This window comes from Ostrinia furnacalis, unplaced genomic scaffold (assembly GCF_004193835.3).
Source record: "Ostrinia furnacalis isolate ACB-3 unplaced genomic scaffold, ASM419383v2 OfSCF1126, whole genome shotgun sequence".
Taxonomy (NCBI): domain Eukaryota; kingdom Metazoa; phylum Arthropoda; class Insecta; order Lepidoptera; family Crambidae; genus Ostrinia; species Ostrinia furnacalis.
The window spans coordinates 467,739-494,914 of NW_021131365.1; the positions used below are offsets into that span (position 1 = coordinate 467,739).

Consider the following 27,176-nt stretch of genomic DNA (forward strand, 5'->3'; position numbering starts at 1 on the left):
GTATGTAATACCCTAGACAACTTTTCATAAAACATCATAATTTAAAAAATATATACAATTGTTTTAGGTACAACTCTGTCCAAGGTTCAACAGGTTCCCCTACTCAAATTTTGTTTGACCCAAACGTTGACTGGTAGAGAATGCCACATGGTATTAAGTCCGCATTCAAATGTATGAACTTATTTGAGTGGTGCTTGACTGGTACAACGATACAATGCAATGAAGTGTCCCAAATCATCATTATGTAGGTACCCATGTAGATAAGTTTATTCTAGGATTTTTCGTATTTTTGGAGTCGGTTTATAATTATTGACGACCGTGTAATCTGGTGATCTAAGACTACAGAGTCAGTGAAACTTTTGGTTTAATTCCCGATGCATGGCAAAAATGTAAGTGTGATGAACACAAGCATTTACGGGTCACAAAGACATTCCTTGTAATAAATAAAACTTTACAAATCATAAATTTTTGGATGGACCATAATATAAATCCTAGGTAGGTCCGAGTCCTAGATTATTAGACTCATGGTTATCTCAACGTACACAAAAGTCGGTCAGGAGAAAATTGCAATGTAGTTATGCTTTATTTATGGATAGTTTAGCGTTAATTGATTACCCTCGTATGATTTTTCAGCAGTATCAAATCTCTACGATTATAACTGAAAATGAAATGTTTGCAACGCAAAAGATTTATATAGCATCGAGAACGCAAGAACCTGAAATTGAGATGACGTATTGAAGCGATTTGTATGCAGTGTAGGTTCGGAAATGACTTGTGTGCATGGAGGTGCACGGCGGAGAGCGCGCGCCGTCCTGTAATCAATACGCCGCTCTACTTTCAGCGACCTTCTGCCGCAACTGCCTCACTTGTATCTACTCACGAACGTTCTCGACTGTCGTACAATGAACTTTTCTTTTCGTTCTTCTTTCCACTCAAGTACACGTTTGTAGAGGAGACTTAACGCTAATGAAATTTTTGTTAAGTGCTCAATTAAGTACAGGGTGGCCCAGAAGAAAGTTCACTTTTGAAAATTCAAGGAAACGAAAACTGTACGTTTTTATAGAACTTTAACTATTACAATTCAAAGGAAATTTAATGCAATTTATTTTTAAATTTACCTTTATTAAATTACATCGCCCAGGAGATTTCCTTGATGCTTACAACATTCGATCAACATACATCAAAATCTTGAAATGCGTTCGTTAGAATTACCTCGAAACCTATTTTCAATTTTTTGCCGAATGCTCAGCTTTAGTTGCTGCATGGTTGTTGGATTATAAAAGTATACTCTATTCTTAATGTAACACCACAAAAAAGAATTTTCTGGAGTGAGTTCAGGGCTTCCTGGTGGCCAGGAGATGTCACCCCTGCCTGAAAAATTTTTTTTGTGGGAACATGTCTCTTACCATCTAAATGCACTCATTTGAAGTGTGACACGTAGCCCCATCTTGATGAAACCAAGTGCTCCGGTCATAGCCTTGCGAATCTTGCAGCTTTGATATTAAAAAGCTTTTCAGCCTACCAGTATAGCGCTCTCAAAAATTAATCATCCTTTCAATGCAAATGCAACAAACCAATTATGCAGGGGTAAAATCTCACTGTCTCTAAGAAGCGCTAATCTCATTCCAGCAGACTTTTATTTGTGGGGTTACCTTATGAGCAGAGTGTACTCTCATAATCCAAAAACTCTGCAGCATTCATTTATCCTGAATCCATGTCGAGGCAACTCTGACGAAAGTTTTCCAAAATTTTTATGTATGTCGACCGAATGTTGTAAACGTTAAGGGAATCACATGTACAATAAAATTTATAAAAGAAAGTAAATAAAAAAAAAATTGCACAAAAATTGCAATAGTTAAAGTTCTACAAATATTTACAGTTTTCGTTTCCTTGAATTTTCAAAAGTGAATTTTCTTCTGGGCCACCCTGTACATTCCAAGAATAGAACGCTTTTTATTTAAAAAAATATTTAAGTAAGTGCACCCTCAATATTAAAGTATCATTGCTATTTTATAATAGGAACTCGACTCTATATTAATTACGGCTAGTAGGTATTTTTTTCTCGACTCATAAATAGGCCCTGAAAAGAGGCTTTTTATAGTTTTGCCTATAATACTATAGCCAGTTAATTATGTGAGTATTTTCAATTAAACCTTCATGGAGGAGTATGGTATATGTAGGTATACCTATTTATATTGCCTACGATTTTTCAGTGAATGTACCCTGCATTCATAGTACTAGGTACTTACTCGATTTAGTGTCATATTTTACGAACATAAGATTCTATTATCTTTAAACATTTAGGCTGAAATTCGTCTTATATAGGTTCATTGGAGAAAATTTCATAGCGGGGCGAAGAGAGGGTGAGGGGTACAGTGGAGGCGGAGGCTTGATATTGACCTACATGTTCATTCAGAGTTCGGTCGATGCGAAACTTGACATCTGCGCGTTTCTGCGTTTTGTATTTTTTCGATTTAATGTTTCACTAGTCATCCTCACGGCTTATTTGTTTTAGAACCATACCTTTGAATCTGTTCTTAATTTATGATTAGTAAGCGCGGTCCTCTTGTAGTGATGGTGAATGCTGAATCTCCGGGAGTGTGATGTGTTGTGCGGAGCTCGGGGGTTCCTGTGTCATCGATTCACTAATGATCTCAACTAAAATGCTGAAGCAACCACTTGTGCCCTAATAAGTAGTTCCAGTTTATCTGTACAGCATGGAGAAATCAAGTAAAACTCCAATTCCTGCTGTGACGAAGAATATTTCGACGATGGATACAAAATTACCAGATGTAAGTCATAGTCATACCTTACAGAAAACATAATTAAGATATTGGTGAATGTGTGGGCAGGTATTCGATATTTTTGCGAACGCAGTGTACTTAATTGAAACAAATGAGAATCATTTAAAAATATAGTTTTTTCCTCCGATGCGATGGTATACTGTAACGTGTAGCTGTATCAGCTGATACAGATGCTGGTTACATTACGTATAGGTAAAATGTACGTTTTTGTAACCCAGAGAAACCGTCTAAAATAAAATATTGAAATTAAATAAACATCCAGGTGCATGCATGGGGTCTTTCCCTCACCTGCAGACTGTAAAAGCTGTCATAAGTATGTACGGACCTATAATTTAAAGCTACCTAAAGCTCAATAGCGCTTTGGTGGCGATTACGATGGTTAAGCTGCCTAAGCCTCTGTAGCTAATAGATGGGTGACCATTATCTTATTCCTAGTTAAATTCATGTTTCAAAACAATAGGTACGCACTGACGCACCCCAGTTGGAATAAGATCTAGGCTGTGCCCTGTAGTAAGACGTAGATACATTACGTCCCTAAACATACTTACATAGTAGGATTATCAAAATCTACAAATTTTCAGTTTTTATACACTGGACTGAAATTGCGGCCTATGAAAGTAAGGCATTTCAATAGAATCGTGTTTCGGACTTCTACGTTAGGTACCTACATACTCGTAGTAGGTATACGTAATTTTACGATGTTTCAATACTTGGATTTCAGTTTCTATTTATTAATGTGAATTTTGCGTAAAGTAATTCAATTACGCAGATTTACGCAGTGTTATTCAATAAGCCTCTCTTTTGATTGTTTTTGATTTATTGTGGTCACAATATTTAAAAAAAACCTAGTTAGGTAACTGCTGTTTATCACAAGATTTAATGATTAGGATTACCTACTTAGCTAGGACTTTAAGTAACTTCGTGGTTTTGGAGTTGGGATCACTCTGCTTCCACCATTTTCACGCGTTTCATGACTAAGTATCTCACAGTTACGTACGTAGAGATGAAGAGAGAAGTACACGTATTTAAAGATGAAGATTGAGTTCCATGAACAAATGAATAAATAAATAATAATATAAATAATAATAATAAATAATAATGTCTTTGGCCATAATGCTATGCCACATTAGGCCCAGTGCGGATGGACGATTGGTGTTAGTGGCGAACTTGTGTTCCGCCATGGTTGCCGAGTAGGCTTGACAAATTATATCAAGTGATATTAGCTAGAATCAATATGCCTTGCCAGGCTTAGAGATGTAAATATAAATATGCAACGTTATTTTATAGTTTAAAGAAGAAAGCACTGAACCAGCACCAGAGGAAACCGAGCCAGCGCGCGGAAACTGGACCGGTCGTTTCGACTTCCTATTGTCTCTTCTGGGCTACAGCGTCGGCCTAGGGAACGTCTGGAGGTTTCCATACTTGTGCTACAATAATGGAGGAGGTAGGCATTGTTTACTTACACTCTATGCTTAGCGTTATGAAATAAGGCATAAATAAGCTGTGATCGGGAGTGTAGTACGAGGATCATCGTCGAACTGGTGATGGTAATGCGGCTGATTCGGTTCGCTTATGTCGATGCGTCTACCTAACTACAACACCTTCTGCGGTTTGTTGGTTCGAATTCTGGGACCTATCTCACTATCTACCACATAATAGGCTTCAATGCCATGTTATGTTTAATCATTAGTTGTTTCAAAATCCTCATCATTACGTAATTAAAAGCACGTTTATTTTTCCTTTACAGGTGCATTTCTTATACCATTCACGGTGATGCTTATAATAGCGGGGTTACCGCTTATGTTCATGGAGCTATCGTTCGGGCAGTACGCCGCCCTGGGCCCTGTCGCCGTCTACAACAAGTTCTGCCCGCTGTTCCAAGGGCTGGGCTACGGTATGGTCATCGTATCCTGCATCGTCATGCTCTACTATAACCTCATCATAGCCTGGACTATTTACTACATGGTGGTGTCATTTGCAAGCATCTTTTATCAGTTGCCCTGGCAAAACTGTGATGCTGAGTGGAGCACTGAATGTAAGTATAACAAACATTAACGTATATAATAATTAAATCTAATGTGTCCTGAAGATAATAATAAAATATATATTTTACAAAAATTGCATAAAATTATTCTGGCCCCACGGTGGGCGCCAACTTAAGATCACATCTCAGGATCTACATTGCTAGTCCCGTTTTTTAATTTTAAGTTAAGGTAAATACACTGTCAAACAATAAAATGAAATGAAAATCCACCTATGTGGATTACACATAGAATTTTTTATCCATAATTTTGCAAAATCACAGTTTGTACATCTTAAACTTACCAACTTACCTACGTAATTCCATTTTGATTATCCATTCTTTCCCCTTCCAGTTTGCTATTCCTACGAAGAAGCAGATGAGTGCATTGCGAAGAATGGAACTTACTATATGAGGCAATGTCTAAATCAATCTTACGTAGAAAAACACAACATAGACGCGCTGGTTGAACACGTTCTCCGGCGGCCTCCAGCTGAAGAATACTTTACGTTAGTACTAATTACTAGTACTAAATCATGCACATAATATTGTTTAAATCATTTTATCATAAAAATAAGTCTATTAATTCTTTAACGTCATCATAATTTTCACATAAAATACACTCATCAGTATTGTACGAGTAAGTAGGCTTACGTCCTTGTTAGTAGCTCATTAGTCTCACTAGTTAAAATTAAAAATTTCTATTGCAGTAATCAAGTTCTTGGCCTTTCATCGGGCATTGAGGAAACAGGGTATATTCGACCGGGTATGGCTACCTGCTTATTCGCTGCATGGATGATCGTTTTTTTATGTTTATGTAAAGGTGTGCAATCTTCTGGAAAGGTAATTAACTTTTTTCTCAATCTTTACCGTCAAACTAACACCTTTGCAAAATGAAGATGGCTAATTAAAAAATACATCTTGTTACAGGTGGTTTACTTCACAGCACTCTTTCCATATGTTGTGCTTGTAATCTTATTTTTTCGTGGTGTGACGTTGCCGGGTGCATCAACTGGGATCCTATTTTACCTGACACCTGATTTTAGTCAACTAGCAAATGCTCAGGTAATATTATTTACCCTCCAACTGGCATACCGAAAGTAAATTACGTAGACAGTACTTAACTAATTTATTTACCCTCATTTTAGGTTTGGGGTGACGCGGCTGTGCAAATATTTTTTGCTCTGAGTCCCGCTTGGGGTGGTCTTATAACTTTGTCCTCTTACAACAAATTCTCCAATAACTGTTATATGTAAGTAATATTCTGTTAAAGATCGAAAAGGGACATATTATTTATGTAGTCCCTTTTATATTAATCAGCAATTAGTTCTCTGAAATTGCCTTTCCTATAGTCCCATACTACTGTTTCTGTTATTAATAGCAACTTTGTTTCAGAGACTCTTTGATTGTCGCCGTGTCCAACATAGCGACGTCATTCTTTGCTGGCCTGGTTATATTTTCCGTGATTGGATTTCTGGCTCACGAACTGGACGTCGGTGTAGATAGAGTCGTGGACCAAGGAGCTGGTCTGGCTTTCATAGTTTATCCAGAAGTGGTGACTAGATTACCAGTATCGCCCCTATGGTCAATACTTTTTTTTGTCATGTTACTTACACTTGGACTTGATTCTCAGGCATGTATTATCCTCAATAACACTTTTAAGTAGGTTCGAATCTTTAAATGTATGACTAACTATTAATGCCTCTATTCTTTCAGTTTGCGCTTATGGAAACGGTTACGACTGCCATTCTCGATAGATTTCCAAACTTCCGGCAAAAAAAGGTATGGGTGGTGTTGACTGTGGCCGTCTTCGGCTATCTTGGTGGACTTATCTTCACTACGAATGTGAGTTGTTTCACCTTGTTTTTGCCTACCATTTATTTAGCTGTCATGTCGGTAATAATTAAGCAGAGTTAAACTTTTACATCAATCGCCCTTTATTTTTAGAGCGGCATGTATTGGTTGCAACTTATGGACAAGTACGCGGCGAACTGGTCGGTGTTAATTATTGCCATTGGCGAGTGCATACTAATTGCATGGATCTACGGAGCGGAGAAGTTTTGTCGTGACATACAGTGCATGATTGGCCGCCAGTCTAAGCTTTGGGTAATCTTTTGGAGTTCAATGTGGCGAGTCATCACACCGTCTGCTTTGGTAGTATGTATCTTTTTTATTTCAAAGTTAAATAGACAGATTTATTAAGAAAATAAGATCCCGGTTTTTTAATTGGGTCATAAGGAAACGAACACGATATCCTAAATCATATTGTACTACATAATGAAACAACAGTTGTAAATATACCTACCTCATATCGAAAGATATTTACCTACTTTTTCTGCAATTGGTAAAAAATAACTAACGTTTTTGTCATTTCAGTTTATATTGGTATTCAACTGGATCGAGTATAAGCCAGCGTCTTATGGGCACTACGTGTACCCGATGTGGGCGGATGCCGTGGGTTGGACCCTGGGCGTCTTGCCTGTGGTGGTCGTCGTCCTGATGGCCGTTGATCAAATCTGCAGTGGACCTGATGATCTAACCATTATGGAGGTATGTTATTATTAAATAACTTAAAATAAATAAAACGTTTATTGGCAGTAAAGTCCTTATATCTAGCGGATACCGCACTAAACAAAGCTTGTGTCGCAGTAACCTTTTATTTGTTACACAAACTTGCTATTATTAGTCAAGTTTCAACCTCTTAAGACACTCATCATTACAACCAAGTAGGTAGGTACATAATCCTACCAGCCTACTACTTGACAAACCTAAAGAGGATTTAGGACGCTATTTGGATCAAATATGTAATTGCTCAATAATCTATATATATAAAAGAAAGTCGTGTTAGTTACTCCATTTATAACTCAAGAACGGCTGAACCGATTTAGCTGAAAATTGTCAGGGAGGTAGTTTAGAGCCAGGAGAAAGGACATAGGATACTTTTTATCCCGTTCGAAATTTAAAAAAAAGTCTGCTTATTTATTGCCATTAAGGCGGAACAAAGTTCGCCGGGTCAGCTAGTCTATATTATAAAAGAGAGTCGTGTTAGTTACTCCACTTATAACTCAAGAACGGCTGAACCGATTTAGCTGAAAATTGTCAGGGAGGTAGTTTAGAGCCAGGAGAAGGACATAGGATACTTTTTATCCCGTTATTTATTGCCATTAAGGCGGAACAAAGTTCGCCGGGTCAGCTAGTGAATAATAAATAAATAAATAACTTAGTAGTAGAAAAGCAAGGAAAGCTTGCGGGTCAACTGAAGAATACATAACTACTCGTAACTCGTTTCTTCTCAAGCATTAGGTACATTACATTCTTCAGATATTTTTAGTCACTTATAAATGACTAGCGGTCGCCCGCGACTTAGTACGCGTGGATCCCATTTTACCCCCTTAGGGGTGGAGTTTCGTAAAATCCTTTCTTAGCGGATGCCTACGTCATAAGTGTCATAACATCTACTAGCATGCCAAATTTCAGCCCGATCCGTCCAGTGGTTTGGGCTGTGCGTTGATAGATTACTAAATTCTTTTATCCAACGTAAATTCTTACGCAAAGTTAACTTCATGTGTTCCCGCTCTCGGGTCCCTTACGAAATGCTGCTAACCAAATTTAAGTTCTTGAGCCTTGATTCTAGACGATTGCTCCTATCAGCCATGTTTTTATACAATCTAATAAATAATGAAATCGATTGCATAGACCTCTGTAACCTGATCCACTTTAGCGTCCCCAGGCGTGCTGCGCTCAGAAGCACACGCAGAGACGAGAGAACCTTTTATGTAGACTTGTGTAAAACCAATGCGGGTTTACGAGCCCCACTCAATAGACTGTTGTCCATTTACAACCAGAACTTTAATAGCATCGATTTTTCCCAGAGTTCCTCAAGATTTAAAAAGCATATTTTAGACACTCTGCAAAGTGACCAAATTAAAATTAAGATAAATTAAATGAAAAAAAAACAGAACAAAATTAATAATTAAAAGTCTGAAAATAATATTAATTACTTCTTGGTGTTGAGCTACATCGCGTTTATAAGGTGTACCTTAATTGTAATTGCCTCGCTCTATATTACATGGTTTCATTATCAATATGTGGATTACGTAGTGGGATGTGTTACCACATAAATAATACATAAGTCTAGTAGATAAGTTAATTTTTGTAACACATTTGTTTGTAATTCCTAAAATAAATAAATAAATAAATAAATGTCAGTCAGTCAGTAACCTTTGAGTTATATATCTTTAGATTAAATACCACAAGTTTCAATCAAGCCGATTGTCCAGTAACAAGTTGAAAGTGTCGTTGGTCCGATCACGGATGTCAGATATCTATGGTAGAGAAGAGTAAGCAGTAAAACATGTTGAACTTTTTAATTACAGAAAGCAAGGGTACTGGCCCGACCGACTGATGAATGGGGGCCATCAACGCATGCTGGCGTCGCCAGTGTGGCCCTGCGCAAGGAGACCGAGCTGTCTCCGCCGGTGCTGTTGCTGCACGGCCGGCCGGTGCTGCGCGAGCGAGGTGCATGACCCCCGCACACCCATCCGCTGGTCGCCATGCGGAAGGTAAGTTAGAGCGATCCATTCTTCTTGTGCTTTATCCCGTGGATAAAAAATAATAGTGTGTTATTTATTATAGACTTTTTTAAAGTGTTGAATTGAAATATTACCTAGGCACCGTAATATTATTGCAGCAGGTGAAAATTGACTCGTTTGTTAATAGTTTCACGGCAAACTGAAAACTTGTAAATGAACACGATTGCGTGTATGAAACGGGACTGCATTTATCGTTTTATTTATTTATACTTACGTACTATAGAAAGATCAGAACACCATCGATCTTTTTTGTAAAACTTTGTAAATTTGGGTAGAGATTTATTTAGAATCCTTTCTTTTTCAGACTTCTCAAGATGATACGACATCTATAACAAGTGGTACAGAGAATGAAGGCAGAAAACCTTCAACGGGACTAGCAAAAATAAAAAGAAGCTCTATTAAAAAGAAAGTGCAAAATTATAGCAACGAATCAGACGATGGTGTTGTTGAGCCTTTATTACAAAAAGATAAGGAAAAGATAGAGTTTTCAAGTCAAAGTGCCAAATTTTCGATTTCAAAAACGAATACTCTTGTAGGCAATGATAAAATGGATGATACAGACAAATTACTCCCTGACATCAAAGTTGAAAAATTACCACTTGCTAGCTCCAGTGTGTCAGACAATCTAATTAACGGTACCAAAACTTACGCATGTACACCCAGTGCCATTCATAATCATATGAACACAAATATATTTAGTAATACCGATGCAATAAAAAATTCAGTAGTGCCTAAAAGTCAAATTTTAGTTGAAATTGATGGGAATAAACCAAGCAGCTTCAGCTCTGGACCTTTAATATTTACTACTGCCAAAATTCACACCGATGGAAAAACAACTCAAATGGAACCAGTACAAGTAACACCAGTGCCAATCTTTTCCACAGTAGAGGGTAGTGTTATAAAAACTAGTTCAATAGTTGATAATCAAAAAGTTGACAAAGTGACATCGGGAAAAAGTGTATTAAATAGTTATGCAAAATCATCAGATGTGGATACTATTAAGATCGATTTGGATGTAAAAACTGCTACAGGAAAATTAATTTGTAGTAAACCGGAATCTACGAGTATTGTAAGTGGTTTCCCTAAAATATCTCAAAGTTCCTTTGAGGACAAGAAAGGTATAACCAGTACCACAAGTAATTCCAAAATATCAAATCAGGTTGCCTCAGCAGCTAAAATAAGTGAAAGCAATACGATGACCACCTTTGCTGCAAGTATTAGTATGACTAAACCGGGTATAACTAAACCGCAGTCTACTGTTAGTGGTCTTCCTAAATTGTCTCAATGTTCCTCTGAGGGCAAGAAAGGTTTAACTGATACTACAATTAATTCCAAAATATCAAATCAGGTTATCCCAGCACCTAAAGTAAGTGAAAGCCATACGATGACCACTACTGCTGCTGCAAGTAAGAGTGTGACTAAACCGGATATAACTAAACCGCAATCTACTGTAAGTGGTCTTCCTAAATTGTCTGAAAGTTCCTTTGAGGACAAGAAAGATTTAACTAATACTACAGGTTTAATTAATTCCAAAATATCAAATCAGGGTACCTCAGCTGCTAAAATAAGTGAAAGCCATACGATGACCACCACTGCTGCAAGTAAGAGTGTGACTAAACCAGATATAACTAAACCGCAGTCTACTGTAAGTGGTCGTCCTAAAATATCTCAATGTTCCTCTGAGGACAAGAAAAGTTTAATCAATACTACAATTAATTCCAAAACATCGAATCAAGTTACATCAGCTATAATAAGTGAAAGCCATACAATGACCACTACTGCTGCTGCGAATAAGAGTATGATTAAACCAGATATAGCTAAACCGCAATCTACAGTAAGTGGTCTTACTAAAGTGTCTCAATGTTCTTCTGAAGACAAAAAAGGTTTAACCAATACTACAATTAATTCCAAAATATCAAATCAGGGTACCTCAGCAGCTAAAATAAATGATAACAATACTATGGCCACCACTACTGCTGCTGCGAGTAAGAGTGTGATCTCGACTTCGTTGACACCTTCTGAAATGGGTACTTCTGCTATGCCAAAATTAGTAGGAAACGAGGTGCCAAAAATGCAAGTTACAGACAAAAAGAATACACTTGGCAGCAAACAGGAGATAGACGTTAATAAAAACTTCCAGTTACCTACATGCTCATCTTTGCCTATGAATAACTCTAACTTGGAAAAAGATGTAACAAGTAAAGATTCAAGTAATACTAAGCAATTACAACGTCCGACAAGTAAGATTGAGGACGTCCAAAATAATAAGAATGCCAAAACAAATTCAGAGGGTAAGGCAATTATGACGGAAAAAATGCCATCTACTTCAAAAAGTCAAACAATTGATGCGGAAAATCAAAACAAAAACAATGAAGCTACTAAGTTAAGTAGACCAGTCGTAACAACAATACAAGATAAAATATCTACACCACTTCAAGTTAGTAATATATCAAAAACACAAAAACTGACTGATAAATTTTCAACTGGATCATCTGCGACGACCACTCCGAGCTCTACTTCTAACATGGTCCCCAGTACAAATACTACTCCAAAAGTAACAGGTACAACAATAAGTGATAGTACTGGGAAGAAAATGAGTACAAGCATATCTTCTGAGTCAGGTGCAAATCCTACAGTGTCAACAATATCACCGGCTTTAAAGACTGTTGGCCCTGAGTCAAAAATATCCACTAAAATAGAATCAGTTAGTCATAGTGCACCACTAAGTAATACGGGAACTACAAGAACTACCACAAACAGTATTAATACTCCTACATCTATGACAAGTTTAGCACAAAACAGTACAAAAGAATCGGCGCAAAAAACAGGCATGGCACAGACGGCCAAGACAACAATATCTACCAACAAACCAACAGTTGCTCTAACGTCTTCAACAACTCCTCTGAGTTCATCGGGGCCAAAGTCCATAAGTTCGAATGCACCAATAAGTTCGTCTGTGGTACCTTCTAAAAGCGATATTCAAAATAATAAGTTGAATCAACCAAAAGATCAAGTAACCCGTAGCCAAATACGGAGTCCAACAACCTCTTTGGTAACAACAGGGTCTTCTGCAATAAAATCCCCAACAACCACAGGTAAAACACCTTCAACTCCGTTAACGTCCGCTGCGAAGACGATAAGTGTTAGTTCAAAGCCTTCTACTAGCGGGGTGACATCTAAAGATACACAAATGCCTAATCTTGGAAAAGTTGGTGACAACAAAAGCGTTTCCATGACTGCTTCGATTAAATCACCTACAATAGTATCATCGGCGTCTGTCGTTACTACAACAACTCAAAAGCCGACAGTCAATAAATCAACTGAGCTACGAAGTAACGATAACAAAAAGGAAAAATTCAAATAGGTAGATTTAACTTATAATTTAGATTACACGACGAACTATAATTTAGGAATACACCCTTGGCTCAATCCAACGTGATAATAAGTACCTTTGTTATAAATGATGTTTTTTCAACAATATGCTTATATTTTAAATATGTATTACAAATAAGTATATTATGGCCGTGTTTTGTTATTTTCTGTAAATATTTATTAAATAATTTCAATGTGTGTTAGTTGATAACCATACTTACTTTTAACGTAAACTTATCGCATTATAGGAACTTCCTATAATGCGTTATTAGGAACTTGATTGATGTCGTTACTTCTACTTTTCTTAGTTAATACATACATCACTAAATATTTAAAACATTGATCTCTGAATTCGAATCTTTCATGATGTGACTAGACACGACAGTGCTAACTTACCTTAGGTATTTATTAAAAAAATGTATTAACATCCGTATTTTCATAGTTAGTCTGTAATGTAAAAATGATATCAATATAAATTCATGTGATTATACAAAAATATTATAACGTAGTGCACGGCTGTTCTTTCAGCATTCTGAACACTTGAAGGAAACACGTCTATTTTATTAAATTTTATTTGTTACGTAATGTTTTGCATTTAAAATAAGTATTAGACGCATCATTACGGCAGCGTGCATTACGTTAAAAATAAACTTATGTATATCAGTAATAGCGTTACTTATAGAAAAAAAAAATATTGTGTCTGGAATAATGGACACGTTGCCAACGAGATGTTTATGGATATGGATGAACGCAGATTTTAATGTATGAAAAAAACTAATAAGAATTTCAACAAATCATCGCTTTACAATGTGGAAAACTGAATCACCTCCTATATTCATAATGGTTATTTACCCTGTTTTTGTCTACTTTCCCGTTAGTTCTGGTGGAATTGGTTAACTATTAGCTTTTTTCCAAGTCATCGCTTCTTTCACGCAAAAATAAGACACATGGAATTGAAATTTGTATGAATTGATTTTTATATTATGTCTTTACGTAAGTCCAGGTAGCGAATAACTTCGGGAACAGATGATTTTGATTGGAATTGATTGAACATTGACTAAGGTTAACACAGGATGACAGGTTGGTAGTCACAGGGGGGGTCGCCATTATAAAAAGAAGATTTTACTTAAATTTGATTCTGATTCGAGAGTAAAGTTGAATTTTAGCAATTAGAGCAAACAAATTATCATGCTCGATGCACCTATTATCGAGTGTAGATTTCAAAATAAGAAATTGTGCCAAAAATTATAATATGACAGACGGCCGCGTGACCATTTGGTGGTTTTCGTACGAACTGCACCACAATGCAAATTATTTATAGAGTCATGGAAGGTTTATCATTAAAAATGTATTGTTTATTTTGTATTTATTTGAGGATTTTTATTGGATATCTAGGCACATCACAAGTTAACAGTTGCGTTTGTTAAATGAACCTAACCACAGCCAAGCACGATGGTCATTATGTATGCGTTTAAGATTGTTAATGTGCTGTTTGTTATAGTGGTGCTAAGAAAGACACAATATTTTTCATAGATAATATTTAAATATTTTCGAAACTTTAGAGATGATTTCTTTCGTCTCGTGCAGTGTCAATTTTTATAATTATTTAAATTTAAAAATATCATTCGGTAAAAATGAGAGAAACGGGCAGGGTAGTGGCAGGTAAATACCAATTTACTTCAACAATCTACTTATTTTTTTACGTGATAAATGAATAACCGACTTTCCTAATAATTATACAAATCAAAAACCCTATTGGTTTTATATTTTAGATGAATTTTTTTTAACATCGCCTATTTATAAAATCTACCTACTCGAACTTATCAACTATGAAACATTATGAATGAGCCATCATTTCTGGTAATAGCGAAAACATAAATTCACCAAGAATTACATAAAATTGTGTGAATAAATAAAGTCTGATATCATTGGAACTTCAACAAGGGTACAACCAAAACGTACACCATCGGCACCCATCGGGATGTAGGTATATTATGCTTGTGTAACTATGTCAGCCTCATTAACAGTTACGAAAAACATAATGAAGTCCAAGCTTTAAATCTTAACGAATTTGATTAAACTAGACCTGATTAAACCATTATGTTGGAAAGCTTTATTGAAAAGGAAATTATCACTATGCACCTACACTTGTACAGTCCAGACATTAGTCCCTAATTAATTCTAACCGCACCGCATTTAATTACATCTAGGACGTAGGTAACGTAATCATGGCAGTGTCGATTTTAAATTCCGTAAACGTTCTTAATATAACTTATTATTTACGGTACAAGCACACACAAAATCACATTTAAATATTTTTCTTAGGAATGTTGCACAAATTACTTGGTACATACCACTTATTATCGTAGGTTCGTCCAACTTACAACAAATCCGTCTGTTTTTGCACAAACTTTTTTATTTCATGTAGGTTCCTACGTATGCTGCCAAATTGAATAACGCTCAATAATTCTATGCTAAGGATAGCAATTTCTATAAATTCTTACATAACCACGTTTCTCTATCTCCAAGCACTCTGCCAATGACGGATTCGTAATAAAAATACAAACACGTTTGAAAATCAGCGTTCTATTAATAAATTACATAATAAAAAAAATATCAATATTTCGGCAACAATTGTATTTTTTATGAAGTATACAAATTAACCGCAAATATTACAAGCCCCAATTACATAAAAAAAATCCCGATTGTCTTATGAAATCACGATGCTAAGCATTGGTGATTCGAGGCAACCAAAAGTGAAATCACATCTGCACTTTTTATATTTGTTTGACAATAACTTTAAACATTTAAATCTAAAATGTACGTTAATGTAAAATAAAAATAATGCAGTCTCTTAAAATTTTTCGATTCTTATTTTTGACGTTATTCTCAAATTAGGTACTCTACCTTACATCAATTTCTTACGTAGATATTAATGTAGTATAGACAGGTATATACGTACGTGTATAATAGGGAACAGCTGTGTGTGTTACGGTTCAAGTAGATATTTTTTGAATAGAATATTCTCCTGTCTTCAATTCATTTATCTTACTGGAAAACTATAGACGCACTAGCTAGTGAATGTAATTGAGTATTATGTAGTAGGTACACTATGTTATAATTTTGATAAAAAGCAATTTGAGGCTTCAGATACAATTAACTGAATGAGCATGTAGACACTTTATAAACTTTTTGTTTTGTATTTAAGAGACGAAGAACGAATGGTTCAGTAAATTAATAATAAGATGACTCAATTAAAACCCAAGTGTTTAGGTAGATCTTAACATTGTATGAAATCAACTTAGAAAATTAGACTTGTCGTTTAGATATTTCATTGAAATATAACTAGATTTCTAGTAATTAAGAATTGTAATAATCCATTAAGTTGTTAATATTTTTTTAGATACATTTATTTTGATATAATATCATGTTTTATCCTGTAGAAAATGTTTTATAATACCTTACGATTTGTATGTTTATTGATGATGTAGTACTTAGTAGGTACACCTATGCTTTTAAATAGGTATGTCGTACATAATTAGTTCCCCACACAATAATGTAACTACTGGAATGACGGTAGGTGAGGGTAGTGCCCGTGCCGCCGCGGAGTCCTGACGCGCAGGATCGACTCCCGGTCGCGCGGCGCACGCGCTGGTGCCAAGCCGGTGCGGTCAACGCGCACCTATACAGGGCAATGTTTAGGTATAATTGCGTACCAGAGAGTAAATATCTCAGAGATATGTAAGTACGTATATTTCCACGAGACAATTATAGCTCGCCTAATTGATTAGCGATATTGTTGTTAAACTTGATGTATTTTAGAAAATTATTGATTAAAAATCGATGTTACATAGATGTTTATTGTAAATATTAGATATATCGATGCCAATGAAGTATGAAATGTTCTAGAGTGTTATAGAAGGCTGTATTTTTGGGTGATATTTTAGAGAAGGAAGACAGCATATCTTTGATAAACTATTTAAAATACCACATGAAAAAGGCGAAGATTGATGGGCATAGAATTGGTAATGATGTGATAACGCAATGGATTTAGTTTTAGTGTTGTTGTGCTATTAATAAAATATGTTCAAATGTGGTTATTTGTTGTTTCTTGTTACCTTTAGTAATAGTAGTTACCTTATCTTTAATACTATGCATGTCTTGCACCAATGGAAATCGATTTGATTTGGAAAGCCCCGGTGACAGTTACAGCCGCATAGTATTTGTTGTTTTATTAGCATTGAATTAAATGGCCACGGGGAGAAGTTTTATCGCGGTGCTGCCGATGACGTCGATGTCGAACTTTCTTTGGTTGCTTTTATTTTAATTCGTGTCGGTGCTCCGCCGCGAGCGCACGCCAGCGAGGCTCGGTCGCTGCCACTCGGTGTCGGTTCAGTATTTAATTCGTTATAACCGGTAATCGTCAGTTCGAGCACTGACATTGCTGCTACAAACCAACCGTGAACAAGTATTGAAACCATACCATAACACTGCTACATAATTTTGATGTTGATGTGCATTTGTGGAATGACTCTGATTCATATGTTCAAGTGAAATGGGACGCTCATAGGCTACGAAAATATGCTGTTATTTTGAGCTGATTAATTCTGATAATCATCTCTAGTGGAACATTGCGGAATTTGGAACGGTGAGTTGGTGTATTTACTGGGACTGTTGTTATACCTTCCATGTTTGCAGTCTTGTAACATACCTAAGATTTATTGTAAAGTTACCTATAGGTAAGTTAGGTTTCTACAAAAAATACCTATCTTACTGATTCTGGAAAAACAAAAACGTAGTTACGTTAACGTAACTCCTAAACGATGAGATATTGAGATAATGTCATTGTTATGCCACATTTATCAAATAAATAAGATAAACATTTGATATAACGACAGCTTCTTTAAAATAGTTCATGTAATTTTATTTAATGTGGAATGTAATAAAAGATTTAAGTCCTACTTGTAAAACATGCCTAGGTACAACTTGCCTACCTATAACTTATTATGAAGCACAATGAACAGCGATCTATTAACTTGATTAAAGTTGGGTAAAATGTTGTTAGATGTATTTTTATTGTTAAAGTCGTTGACGTGGCTATTTTAGTAAAAAATATTGCTGGTTTTACGTTCGCTAGATATGTATGCGAGATTAAATTAAAAAACAGAATTTCTTTTTCATTATGGTCATTATGCCCGCTCAATCTTGTGGAAGATCAATAATAAGTGCTGGGAGGATAAACCTACATCCTCTAATTAGCTCTTAATTAGGTGGAACTATTCAACCCTTTATTATACGTCTGCTCTCTTCACTTCAACAGGATACTGACAGTTAGGTTCAATAATTTTTATTACAAAACTGGTATTAATATCCGTTCAGTAGCGGACCCATGGAAATAAATATAAATACGGGTATGATTGCATCTTCAAACAAGTTTTGATTGAAATAAAATCCAAAAACGGTTTCCTAAAATGATCTTCGTAATCCTCTAATAAACTGTGGTATTCAAACTATGAATAATTAAATTGTCTGATTCAATATACGCTATGCTATGATGTTTACCGGTTTAGCGTAGTTAGTGCAATTTTCAAGGCAAGGAAAAGTTAAGTGGAACCATCCTTTATTTTCAGTTAATTTACCTACTACACAGAGGTATATTAAGTAATTTACATTGTTCTTATGAGAATTAGTGCCCAATGATAGAACGTAATAATTGACTAAGAGCAAGTTAATAGTATTGGTATACATGCATAGTAAGGTAACAATAGACATGTAAAACTAAGTTTAAGTTTCCTAAGGCAACTCATTGTTAAAAATCTTAGATATAGTTGTTACTTTATGATAGCCAAGATTTCAGAAAGGAGCACCATGAGGGCAGTTCGAACTAATAACTTTGATAAACGATATAGTAGCAGTAGAAGGTAAATATTATTGAGATTCAATTAGAAAATAAAGCCTGTTGCTTATATGGAAGCGTGTGAATCGCAAGCAGAAACTGCGGCAGTCTCGTCCGTCAGCTCACTTTCCATCCATTCATGGAATCTTCGGCTTTTTCATACGATTTCTTTCGACCTCGTATAATGCTTGTATACGATACTTGTTTCATAATTGTCAGCTTTCCTCTTTGTTTATTTATTTCTCTCACAAGATTTGTAGGTGAAATTGATAGAAAAAGTGTTGTAGTAATGTTAACGATATTGTTCGTTATAAGTGAATGATCAATTCTAACCATATTACTTTAAGTTAAAACAAATTCTATTTTGTAAACGACTAAAGAACAAAGGCTTCTTAAGTATCTACAAGAATTAGGCCCATGTTGGCTCATTTGTTACGTCGGCGTTGTTCTAACAATTTTAATGTACTAGCATTAACATTTGTGAGAATGATTGCGGTCGTGCAAATTGAAGAGCCAGTGGAGCGCCGCAGGTGTATCAAGATGTGTCCGATTGCGCAAGCCAGCACGACGCGGACTCCACTCCGAACCTTTCCCATCAACCCATTATTACAAAAGCAGTTTCTACTTTGACCTAATCGCTTTTCCTAGCAATTTAGGAGGGTTTGAACATTATTCATGTTGAGAAAACTAACAACAGCTTTATGCGAGCTCTAGTTAGTGTCGGTCGGAGTGCCAGGTGGGCTAAGTATTGTAGGGCATGCAACTCGTATCTATGAATAGTATCGGGCCGGCATGCGGCCCAGAGGTCGGAGGCGGTTAATTGGCGAGGACTCGTCGCGGCCGGTTTGTCCGCCGGTCATTATTTCACGGCATTCCTAGTCCATAAGATCGCTTCGCTCGCTCTTCTCCAACAACGCTATTAGTGATTGATTAAAGTGGCACATCCTTTATCCTTTCCCTTTATTAGAATCTGTGATGCGGAGGTAATTTTTCAAAATAAATAAATTACCTACTCCCCAAAATATATTTTTCACGTGTCACGCAAAGCGTTGTCTAACATGCAACATAATACGTGCCACGTTACGCACAGGTTTCCGAAGCCAGTGTAATCGGAAATTAGGAATCCCCTCAAAAACCAACCGACCCCAAAGTTATCGTTTTGTTTCCTAGCAATATTGATCCGTTATTTCAATCCGTTAAAAGTAACGTAGCTATTATTTAGGGTTGAGGACATGCAGTCAGGTAGTACTTACGTAGGTAGATACCTACTAGGTAACTAGATATATTACTTATTACAGTAGTTTTATGTAAGTACTTAGCAGTCTACGTAAAGCAAATGTGACTAAAGTGCGCTTATCACCATAACAATCGTAAGACAGGCATCAAAATTGTTGCCCGTTTCCTCGAATTACGGAAACTGGTTTTGTTTGGCTCTCCAACGTAACCTTCGGGGTTAAAACAATTCATTTGAAGAATGTGTTTTACTCGGTTTGATATTTTAGTCTGCGTTTTGGTCGAGGCCATTGCTCTCGTCTAAGCGAAAAAACGGGGAACAGTTGTCGACCGGGCGGCGGGGATTCACGGTCGAGCGCCCGCCACCTGCTCGCGAGCCCCCGAGCTGGGAGGACAATATGCCACCTTCCGGAGGTGTTACTCACTTTTGGCAGGCATTAGAATAATGCACTACACAGGTCTTATTAACAATAAATTAATTAAAATTTAAACGTCTCTCTCTAACCACCTGGCGAATACACGATCATAGAGTGATACGGGTGTTATTGGATTTGAGGATTTATAATGATTAAGTTAAGGACGCTGATTCGACTACGACTAAAAATAAATTCAAATACGGGCAAGACCATTGATGTGTCACTTACATAAAGATAAGCATTCTAACTGTAGTTGCAACTAAAGCTACAAACAAAAACACTTTAATTTAAGTGAAAGAAGTGCCAAAACCGGCATCTAATTAAATGTAGAGTCCTCTTGAAAAACTTTAGTTTTCAACCTGTAAACACGAATCTAAACAAGTTAAAATTGATCATTACAATCACCTTTATCAGCTCCTGTCTTCTTCACAATTTATTATGTTAAAATAACTTCTCTTTTGGCATTATGAAATAATGTGAATGCATAACGGAGGTAATTTCAGAAGTTGCGCTAGCGCGCACGACAGCTTCGAGTGGTGATTGAGTGAAGTGACAACAATCAAATTGTTCGCTTGCATTCTTCGGTCGAGACCTCATGCAGTTCCGTATTGAATGTTACGTGTAATCTATTTTGCGGCAAGTGCACTATCTACTTGCTGAGATTCCAACATTACTTTCACCTCTACATTTTGAATTAGTAGATTTACAAAAATACTTGGTGATAAGGGCTGATTTTTTGTGAAGTAAAGTGAGATTTTATACTAAAAAGTATAAATAAAAATAATCACTTGTACACACAGTTTCGAGCGAAAGCTCCCTCAACAGTTAAATAGCTACTGTTTTTGCAGGTTTACCTATCTACAAATGCCTTTTATGTTAAGTTCTAAAAAGATAACGTTAAATCATGTGATTAAACGACTGATTGGAATTGATTGGACACCTAAGTAGGTATCCAATATTCTGTCGTAACACAATTTATTAAGCTCTACAAAAGCTTAGTGTCATAAGTGACTTTAGATTAACTCATATCGTAAACCAAGCTTTTGTAGAACTTAATTGTAATTTAATTATGTAAAAAACATAACAGAAAATCAAAAGCCTCACAAATGCTGAAAAGCAGCGCAGATGTTCAAGTTAAAATGGTTCTATATTGGCTCACATAAAATTCTAAATCCTATTCTTCGTCTTACTACCGATTTGTGTTCATAATAATCTCTCTTCATAATTTTATTTTTCATACTTTTTTTATTCATACATTTTTATTACTACCATCGGAGCTTATAACAGTTACTAATCATATTTTTTTTATCAATACTGTTACTACCAAGAACCATTTAAAATACATAATTTTTATTTTCAGATCTTTTTTCTTCATAACATTCATTGATCATATTGTTTTAATTAATAATGTTGTTACTAAGAACATACTTCAACTCATAATGTTGTTGTTCAGAATTATTTACTTTATAACAGACATACACCCCCAAGGGTGGAAAATTGGGGATGAACTTTTTTATACGCAATATCTCCGCCGATTATAAACCAATTTGAACGATTATTTTTTTGTTGAATAGGTATTATCAAAAGGGTGGTCTCATGCGAATTTGAAGAAAAACTGGTCATGGTAGGTACAACTCCTTAATGCTTAGGAGTTGTAGGATAATTCTTTAAATATTATAAGTACAAATAGACCAACAGTTGTATTCTTTCATGTTTTTAAGGTGGGCTGACGGTTTAAGGTCTTTTTAGGTTTCCTATAATTATGGTAACCTGTATTTTGTAGGGAATATTATTTTACACTAGACATGAAGAATATGGTCTCAATGTACTGCCTACCTTCAGTGGTAACATCAAGGTAATAATTAGTTAACTAAAAAGCAAAAAATAAGTAAAATTTTATAAAAAAAAAACCGACTCCAAAAAACCTACACTAAAAAGTAGAAAAATAATCACTAATTACCTACTTATTTATTAGGACGAATTATTAATATTTATTTTTACTTTTTAGTGTAGGTTTTTTGTTGTTGTACAACTTTTAACTCAAACTTCCGATTAAATTTATCTTACAAACAGATACACAGTCACATAGACAGACATACATACAGTCATAAAGACAGACAGACAACAAAAATACGAGGCCCTTATTTTTTTATTGATGTACTGAACTCTACTTACCACGTATAATTTATTAGTTACTAAAATATTGTAAAAACATAAACACCAGTCACTATATTTTAAAATAAACCAAAGCAAGAAATCACTTTCGTGGCCTAAAATCACCTTCGTGTATAAAACACCACGAAGGTGATGTCACGAAGGTGACGAAAATTTTAGTTTTTTATGAATTATCCTTAAATTTGAATTTAACGGTTCAAGTCGAATACTACACAAATAAGTCTAACATGTTAAGTTTTCAATGGGCTAAGTTTCAATTAAATTGTTTAAATTTTAGAGGTAGAAAATATTGTTCAAGCAAGCGCCGGTATATCTATGGATAATCACAAAAATTTACGTATTTTTTTCGCGGAGCGACGATCGACCTATCTCACCTCCCCAATGGCCGGAGGGCGACTGACGTTAACCAAATAGAACGCTGTGGTTGGTTGCTGGTGTTCGGTTTAACGGCAATCTTGTATTATTACTCAAAATTTTAGGTACCTAAAATCGTGTGACCAACGTATTTCGCTTTCTCAATTCGAAATAATTGTAAGAAGATATTTTTTTGACTATTGTGTGGAAAGTATATTTAATTACGATGATTTTAGTATATGCTACACGCAAATTGAATGAAAATTGTGAATGCAGTAACCAAATGTTTCATTGCAACCGAAGGTGTGACACGATGAGAACGCGAAAAATGACCCCGTTTTTTATCGTTTCNGTTCATACAATACATTAGACGCCAAGACGCCATGTTGTCATAAACGACATATTATAAAATCGCTGTGATTTAATATTCTTAATCATTAATTTTATGGCAAGTGTCCATCAGGAATCATTGTTCTTACACACAGAATCGTATTATTTCGCTTTCGGGTAGTAATATGTCAAAATTGTTGGTTCTTAGGCGAACAATGTATGGAGAACGAACATTGTCCTTTGAAGTATTTTCATCGATAAAATTGTCCATAGATTACGCCCTTAAAGTTTGATCACTACATGCCCGGACACACTGTATAAGATCGCTGAGCACCCGTATCAATAAGAGCTCGAACGGTTATTCTATTCGAGTCCTTGTCCAAGACATTCACTGCAAGGGTCTGTAACAAAGTGACAGTATTAACTTGTGACGACGACATCGCTGCACTAATGTCTTTTGGTTGTTCCTCAGCTTTCGCGGCACGGTTTATATCAGGACACATTATAGTCGTATGTCGCCTTGCACAAATAAGACATTTTATATAATATTTACATACTTTAGCATGATGTCCGATACGCAGGCAAATCATACAACCTCTCTTCTTCTTAATTACTTCTTTCTTGTCGTCGTAACTCATCTTTGCAAGCTTGAAACACTCGAAGCTGGAGTGGGTCGATTTATCACACCATATACACCCTACCACACGATTCGAATCTTTACTGGTACCCGCTACTAAACAAGAAGCTGTTGGTTCCTTGTTGTATTGCGCTGAATCTATACTGAAAGACGNCCTTGTTGTATTGCGCTGAATCTATATTGAAAGACGTTTTCGCTACCGCAATGCGCTCATTACTCTCAACTTCCTTTTGCAAAAATTGTAGTAAATTGGAAAGTTGTTTACCTGTGTCATCGCTTTTGTTATCTCCAGTTTGGTACCTTTCGTAAGCTTTAAGTATATCCGTAGGCAGCGCAGACTCCACTAGAGGCAGCAGCATGGCGGCGTACTTGTCCGATGTTACTTGTAGCGACTCCAGAGCTCGCAGATAAGTTGTCAACTTGTCGTAGAGGTTGGTCAGCGAAAGAGGCTGTTTTANCTCCAGCTTGGTACCTTTCGTAAGCTTTGAGTATATCCGTAGGCAGCGCAGACTCCACTAGAGGCAGCAGCATGGCGGCGTACTTGTCCGATGTTACTTGTAGCGACTCCAGAGCTCGCAGATAAGTTGTCAACTTGTCGTAGAGGTTGGTCAGCGGAAGAGGCTGTTTTACCTGTGATAAAGTCAAATTTAGTAAATCTCTCACGTACACATCAATCAGCAGATTATCTCGCGCAAACCTCTCTTTCAATTGCGACACCGCTTTGTCATAATTCTCGGCGGCTGGTGGGAAACTTTCCACAAGACTTCTGGCCGACGAATTCTCTTCCATGCATTGGATAAGGTATTGAAACTTGTCATACTTATCTATTAGCGGGTCTTCGTCTACTTTTTTGAATTGGCCCCAGAAGCCAATCCAGCTCCTTACGTTTCCGTCGAATTTTCTGAGTTCCAATTTGGGCAAGTTAAAGTTTCGCTTATAACCAGCACTCTCGCAGCTGCATCCATCAAATTTCAAATTAATTTAATGTTAAAATACGATTTAATACGAATATAGACATCATGATTTTCAATAATATGGATAAATACATTTATGAGTAATAAATTTATGAAAACAAATATTAGGATACATCACATTTATGAATATTATAGTTATTTATTCGAATGATTAGAGTTTCGATCATTAGTATAGAAAAATATATGAAAACAAATATTAGTAAAAACTAAGTGTATGATTAGTGATATTATGAATATCAATTATTATGTTTTTAAATATGTAGGTTTTAAATTTTTTATGAAGAATGATCATTATGGTATCAAATTCTATGAGAAATATTTTCGGACCTCCAATGATAGGAATTAAAAAGTTATGTAAGAAAATGCGCTACCAGTTAAAATATATGAGAAAATATTGTAAGTAGAGCTAATTAAAGCAGGCTCTGATCAGATCGAACTGCGTGTAGTGTCAATGAGTGCGGCGAACATAAGCTGCAGGCTTAGCCGGGAGGCTGCGCGGACGCACGGGGTCGATGCACTGCTCCGAGGAGTCTGCACTCTAGCCCTGCCCCTTCGTCCTCTCCCCGCTACGCGACCTTTTTCATCTCTAAAACACATGAACTGCCGATCGACACTCTATATCAGTGTTTTTCAACCTCAGTAAAAATCATTAGTTACAAAGATAAAATTATCCGAAATTTAATTACACAATTATGCATTAAAATGTTGTATGGACTGAAGTATTCGGTCCCTATAAACATCTTTGTAACATTATAAAATGCATGAGAAAAAAAGTGAACGGTCGTTGGGTCGCCAAATATTTTTTCATACTAGGGGGGTCGTGTCGTGAAAAACGTTGAAAAATACTGGTCTATATTGATAAGAACAATCAAATACTTCGTTGCTACGAAAGTTCATATTTTGATAGAGGTGGATCACCAGCTGTGATCACAAAGTAACTTTCAGTACCTTTCAGTACTTAATCCGTCTACTAAACAGCCTAAGGCTATATCCAATTCCAATCACATTAAACCTGAGTTAGAGTTGCGAGCAGTATAATATACCTTTTGGGCTTTGGTTTTAATATTCACGTTTAGTTACATGAATTTGAAATGTTTGTCACTGCTTTAGGACATATTTTTTTCACCTTGTAAATAGCTTTTAAAGGATTATTTAATATTAAGTACTTGCTTACTGCTTTTCATACCTGCGTTAGTAGCCGGTTACGTGTTACGTGCAGTTACTATGCATCAGGTTATTATCCAATTTTAAGAATTACTAAAGTCTGGCCGGAATTAATTAAAAACAAAAGGTAAGGTACAAGTTTACAAAACAGTTTCTTTAAAAAGTTGCAAAACTAAATCGTGAATTGTTATTATTTTTTTGCAAATAATTATGCAGTTTTTTACTATTCAAATTAATTTTAGGAAGGGATTATGGTAAATCGTATCCTAAACTTCCGTTACTTACATACGTATATAGCTTTTTTAGTTTTACGTTGTGTTAATGTAGGGGATACAGATAAACCTTGAAGGTACCAAACAACCGATTTGAGATCCTCCTCCTTTTGTTGAAGTCAGTTAATAAAATTATGAAGCTACACTGAGACAACTCGTAATTTTTATTTTTCGATATTATAATACTGGTTCTGTTCCTTAGCGTACTCGAAGTACTACGTGAAGCGTTCTGCGCTGACATTTGCAAAATATGACGGCATTAGAGAGATAATGTCAAGGGAATTAACGATTCAGCCTTTTGTTCAATATTACATGATAAAATATCATCTTAAGTAGGTATTTCACCATGAACTACGTAGATATCCTACTTATCTTGTGATAGAATTTAGGTATCAGAAAATTCATTTACATACTTAGCTATTCTATTTATTTTAATAATTTTAATTGAATAGTTAGTTGTTAGTTTCCATAAACAATAATGTGTCGTATTTATATAACAACCAGTTAAATATAGGGTTAACTCACAATTAACTACGCGATTAAATCCTCCTGGATTCAACATAATTATTAAGATACCACAGAGCAAGTTTATTCACTGTGTTTTAAAATAAAATAAATGTCACTGTCTGTCATCAATCAAACGACGATGAAAATTAGGAATATATTTTTTTATAAAAAAGCAAACTAAATATTTTAAGAAGGTAGGTTCAATTACAGTTGAAAAATGCAAATCCGTATCCTAGTTCCCTCCAGTTATAATCTCTGTAGGAATACCCAGGGCCGTCTTTTACCTCTTCGGGCCCTGGGTACCTAAGGATCAAGGGCACCCTTTTCATCTTGTCTTTTTTGAGAGCAGGCGGGGATCCTCTCGCTCCACGGGGCCCTGGATACATGCCCAGAGTACCCAGTGGGAAAGAGGGGCATGTGTATACCAAAA

General features: G+C 35.9%; 3 protein-coding genes across 4 annotated transcripts in view; 2 read left to right on the forward strand and 1 right to left on the reverse strand.

Moving 5' to 3' along the window:
- Positions 1 to 2,441: 2,441 nt before the first annotated feature.
- On the forward strand, positions 2,442 to 16,884 carry GlyT (Glycine transporter). 2 transcript variants are annotated; one of them, XM_028302471.1, is made up of 13 exons: positions 2,442 to 2,792; positions 4,092 to 4,248; positions 4,552 to 4,839; positions 5,180 to 5,333; positions 5,535 to 5,667; positions 5,755 to 5,889; positions 5,973 to 6,076; positions 6,220 to 6,457; positions 6,541 to 6,669; positions 6,772 to 6,981; positions 7,201 to 7,374; positions 9,201 to 9,386; positions 9,721 to 9,977. In XM_028302471.1, exons 1-12 carry the CDS (start codon positions 2,718 to 2,720, stop codon positions 9,348 to 9,350), a joined length of 1,947 nt encoding a protein of 648 aa, XP_028158272.1. In that variant the 5' UTR covers positions 2,442 to 2,717; the 3' UTR covers positions 9,351 to 9,386; positions 9,721 to 9,977. The 2 variants fall into 2 exon arrangements, with proteins under 2 accessions (XP_028158272.1, XP_028158271.1); XM_028302470.1 differs by lacking the exons at positions 2,442 to 2,792; positions 4,092 to 4,248; positions 4,552 to 4,839; ... (6 more) ...; positions 6,772 to 6,981; positions 7,201 to 7,374 and having other exon boundaries at positions 9,239 to 9,386; positions 9,721 to 16,884.
- A 215-nt stretch (positions 16,885 to 17,099) lies between these two features.
- The window catches only part of LOC114351280 (uncharacterized), a 31,902-nt gene continuing 21,825 nt past the window's right edge, over positions 17,100 to 27,176 (forward strand). Inside the window, exon 1 of the mRNA XM_028302430.1 lies at positions 17,100 to 17,436. The gene's annotated coding sequence lies outside the window, so the exon portion shown is untranslated. The remainder of the gene's footprint in view (positions 17,437 to 27,176) is intronic.
- Positions 24,142 to 27,132, reverse strand: LOC114351272 (uncharacterized). Its single transcript, XM_028302411.1, has 2 exons — positions 27,014 to 27,132; positions 24,142 to 24,784 (listed from the first exon to the last, which is right to left on the reverse strand). The coding sequence occupies exons 1-2, from the start codon at positions 27,130 to 27,132 to the stop codon at positions 24,142 to 24,144; spliced, it is 762 nt and encodes a 253-aa protein (XP_028158212.1).